The sequence below is a fragment of the Atta colombica genome, unplaced genomic scaffold (genome assembly GCF_001594045.1).
Source record: "Atta colombica isolate Treedump-2 unplaced genomic scaffold, Acol1.0 scaffold96, whole genome shotgun sequence".
In the NCBI taxonomy this organism is placed as follows: Eukaryota; Metazoa; Arthropoda; class Insecta; order Hymenoptera; family Formicidae; genus Atta; species Atta colombica.
Genome location: NW_017259590.1, coordinates 447,343 through 451,862, shown reverse-complemented (window position 1 = coordinate 451,862; position 4,520 = coordinate 447,343). Strand labels below are relative to the sequence as shown.

The following is a 4,520-nucleotide window of genomic DNA, read 5'->3' as shown; positions in this document are numbered from 1 at the left end:
TATTTTAATATTATAATATTATAATTAATATTATATTTGTTAAAAAAATTTAGATATTTAAAAATATCTAAAATAATTTTTTATTCAATAAGAATAATTTATCGATATATGCACATTCGATTCGCTTGGAGGAGAGAGAAGGGGGGGGGGGAAGAGGGAAAGGGCGAAAGTGGACGGTAAATATTTAATTAAGAAAACGCATACGATACTGAACCTATACGCCGCGCGTGTGCCTATAAATCAATAAAATAAGCACGAATCGAGAATCTACATAAATACATACATACAATTAAACAACAAAACAGCGACGCAAACAAATCGTCTGTTCGCCACTATATCGTAGCTCTTAACGATCTAGTCGCTATTAATCATACGTTATTGAGATAATATCCTAGGAATAATTGTACGACATGTGTGATTGTGTAGTGTGTGTTTACCAAAGATTTTCAAACTTTTCACGCCAAGCATTTTTAATTATTAATTAATCACAGTGGCACAGTGTGTAGAGGTTTCATAAATGAAACTTGCCACACTCTTTATCTATGGTAGCTGTAAGGACACACGCTCTTGTATATATGATGTATGTATATGTATATATATATATATACATATATATGTAATCCTAAATCGGACGATATATACTTATCTTTAATTTAATGTTTCAAAGTAACATGCTATAATATCGAGTTATAAAAAAAACGATATTGTTAATCTTTAATCAGAAATATTTTCTTTAGTAAATTGCGTAAATCTCTTCCGAAATGTACTGTATATCGATCTAATAAAACCGTAATAAAAGACATTGAGAGTAATGTTGAATATTTATTAGAGAAAAACTCCCTATTATGAGATAGAGATCTAAAGGTGTGATCAGACTAAAGGTTGAGACTGAGATTGAATTGGAATTTAACCAATAAGAAAAGAGAAAATCAACCTCAAGTTTTGTGAACTTTATTTTGATTGGTTAAATTCCAATCTAATCTCAATCTCAATCTTTATAATTTGATCATGCCTTAATAATAGTCGCGACACGAGACGATTTGAACCGACTTTTGTATGCAGAATAGTAGGAGTAAAATCTATAACAGAGAGAAATATATTGTATCTTTGTCTTAAAGGAATCCTAAAACTGTCTGTATTACCGACTAAATCGCAATTTTTGTGTAACAATTACTTTTTTGCTCTTTTACAGATTCGAAAATCCTTTTCTAGGATTAAAATATACGCATTAATACGTATCTGTGAAGTAGTCTATGCCAAAAACGATAAAAAATTTCGAAATTGAAATCTTAAGAAAAATTTTTTGTCATTTTTGGCAGGAGGTTGGATATTAGGCTAACAATCTAACTCCGGAAAATAATCAATTGTTACGAAAACTTCATGAGAGGTAGGCCCTTTCCCGTCTTGGGATTTTGCGCCATCGAAAAGAGGAAAAAATAATACAAAAAAATAATAATTGTACAAAATTATAATTTTTGTATAACAGTTATTTTTTTCCTCTGTATTACCGACTTTGCGGTGCCTCTGATATAAATCGCCGAAATCATTGAAATCTTTGATAGGTTTTAATTATTTTAGCGATTTCAGTGATTTATCTCTATCACGGGTATCGCAAAAACGTGGATATTATTGATATCCACTTCTTCAGAGGGCAGTAGTGCGCAAGGTACTTTGCGATTACAGGAAAAAGATCTTTGTATCTTCTCTCAGATTTCTTTCTGCTTTACTATATGACATTCAAAAAGAAAACACATTCATTTAATCTATTTTTATTCTTGATATCTTGTATATGTTCCAATCAGTTATAAAAACTAAATTATGAAAAAATATAATATATATGAGCTAAATATATTAAAAATCTGGATCGAGTCGAATGCTTCGAAAGCAATGTATTTTTGAAAAAAATGTTTCCAGAGTTTTTCAAAATATTATAACAAAAGATTGTTTCATTAAGTATTTTTTGTATATGTCCAGATCAAGGTCTTTGGAAGATTGTTCCTTCTTATTTTCATTTTTACATAAAAATGATTGACATACATTGATATCAAGATAATAACTAAACATTTAAAATGTTTTAATCATCAGTTGGACATCTTAGATAATGTTAATGCCGACAATACTGTAACTTTCAAGCCTTGTAACTCAAAAAGTATTAAACGAAGAATATTTTGTTACAGTGCTTTGAAACATTCTCGAGATGAGCTATAAGAATATGTAATGAAAAATGTTTCTATTTTTTAAAATCTATGTGATCAAACTAAGAGGAGCACATAATTCTTTTTAAACTCTACAATTTTTGCCTGAAACATTTTTTTTCAAAAATGCTTTATTTTCGAAATATTCGACTGTATTCAAATTTTTTATCTTTCTCTTTCCTGTGTAATAATCTAATAATTCCTACAAAGTTTTATAATATGTTAAGTTAGAGTCTTTAGAATCTTATTAAATGACTACAATGGGAAGGAAAAAAAAATAGCATAAAATAAATATCATAAGACATTTGTGTTGGATAGACAACGTTCGGTGAAGAACGGATGTTTTTTCGTGTGAACGTTAGACGATTTAGTTGGAGATTTTGCGAAAAACTTTAAAATCTTCTGCTCATTGAAAGTTTCCTCCGTTTTCTCCCATTCTACTGTCAATGCTTTTGATTCAAGAATCTGTTCGGCAGTGGACCAGCTGAACCGAACAAGCTGTGGGAAGCCGAACACCTGATCCACATTCATGGATAACCAATTTTTAGTTACTGGATCATTGGGATAGCCACTGCCGTATTCTGTTTCAATGCCGTCATCTTCGCGAAACCGCCATGCTCGTATTGCGTGATCCCGCGACACCTTGGCACATATACTAGCTGCACTGACGATCGGATAGGTTGCGTCTGCTTTTTTTGCTACAATTATCTTGATGCTAGGAAATATACTTTTCAGTCGCGTTTGGTAAGACTCAGGTTTGCCGACGGTATCCACGTAAATCTCAGCAACGTTCACACCTGCCTCGATTGCTTCTTGGATCAAATTTGTAGCCGATATCATAGAGATCTCGTTTAATGAAATTTTAGTGCGACGGTACATGTTGTTGGCAATAACATTTGGCGATATTACTTCGATCGCCCAGCCAATATTATCCTTATGCTTGCAGATATCATCAAATATCTCGTCGCGTTTCTTTTCCGTCAAGCTCTTGGAATCTGCACAGCCTAGATCGACGAGCAGTTGCTTCTGAGACAATGGAGCATATGAGATCCCATAAACCATTGGACCTAAAACTGGACCACGACCTGCCTCATCAATTCCAAGTTGACATGGTTTGTCCTTACAGATTTGGGAAACCTATTTTGCATCAAAATCAATACCGCAATTACGGCTTTATATCTCTCCATTCTTTTATGTGTTTCTCAATGTGTTTAACAATATTTGCAAAATATTTGAATATAAAACAAAATATTTTCACAGCAATATTTCATGTAAAGCATATGAAACTATAAATAAAAAAAATTTGAAAAAATGACAAATGTGCAACAATTATTTGTTGTTAATTATTAATATGCAAAATTCTATGTTTATTCAACAAGATATAAAGTTATCAAATATACATAAAATTATTTCATCAATACTTTTATTTTTATTTTATTCATTCAAAAAAACTTCTATTATAAAAGAATTTACCTCTGAAAAGTGAATCTTATTGATGCTATGGTCATTATGTCCGAAAAATTGATATAAATCCTCTCTGCAGGCGATACCATTAATTATCTCCTTACACAAATCCTTCTCTCCCTCTCGATTGTCACTTTCAATCGTATTATCATTTTTTTCATTCATTTTTCTAATTTCATACCGGCATAAACATTCGAGATAAGTCAACTTAATCGAATTTAACACAACCTCAAATCTTATTTCATATTCCTCAGTGTTGCCAACTTATTGCTAGATCTTAAACTTGAATTTAAAATTCCCCCAGATTTCCCTACTTACCTTAAGGTGTGTACAATAAATTGTATTATCTTAAGATATGTACAATAAATTGTATTAGAGAGCTCTGCTTTTATCCTAAAGCCCGCAGCACAGACTCATAACGCATAATGGATAAGAAAATCACCAATAAAAGCTCTTCTTCCGTCAACGAAAGGAAAGGAAGGATTCTGATTGGTTGATTCTCTTATGCACTAGGCATTATGCAAAAGTCTGTGCTGCGGCCTTAAAGCGGGAAGCACAGATTCTTGCATAACGCATAACACGTAATACATAAGAAAAATACTAATCAAAATCCTTCGTTTCCTTCCTTTTCATAAAATAAAGAACTCTGGATTCTTATGTCTTATGCGTTTGTGCTTCCCGCTTAAAGTCCTAATGCATAAAAAAATGAACCAATCGAAGTCCTTTATTTCATTCTTTTTCATGAAATAAAGAATTCTGATTGGTTCAATTTCTTATGCCTCATGTATTAAGGTAATTGAATTAAGGTAATTTTTTACAAGTTGCTCAAATCGGCTGTTTTAAACAAAAAGAATCACGTCA

The 4,520-nt window shown here is 31.7% G+C and overlaps 1 protein-coding gene across 1 annotated transcript; it reads right to left on the bottom strand.

The window, feature by feature from the left end:
* Positions 1-2,489: 2,489 nt before the first annotated feature.
* On the bottom strand, positions 2,490-3,871 carry LOC108693688 (ribonuclease H2 subunit A). Its single transcript, XM_018202747.1, has 2 exons — positions 3,669-3,871; positions 2,490-3,332 (listed from the first exon to the last, which is right to left on the bottom strand). Exons 1-2 carry the CDS (start codon positions 3,822-3,824, stop codon positions 2,490-2,492), a joined length of 999 nt encoding a protein of 332 aa, XP_018058236.1. The 5' UTR covers positions 3,825-3,871.
* Between the last annotated feature and the right edge of the window lie 649 nt (positions 3,872-4,520).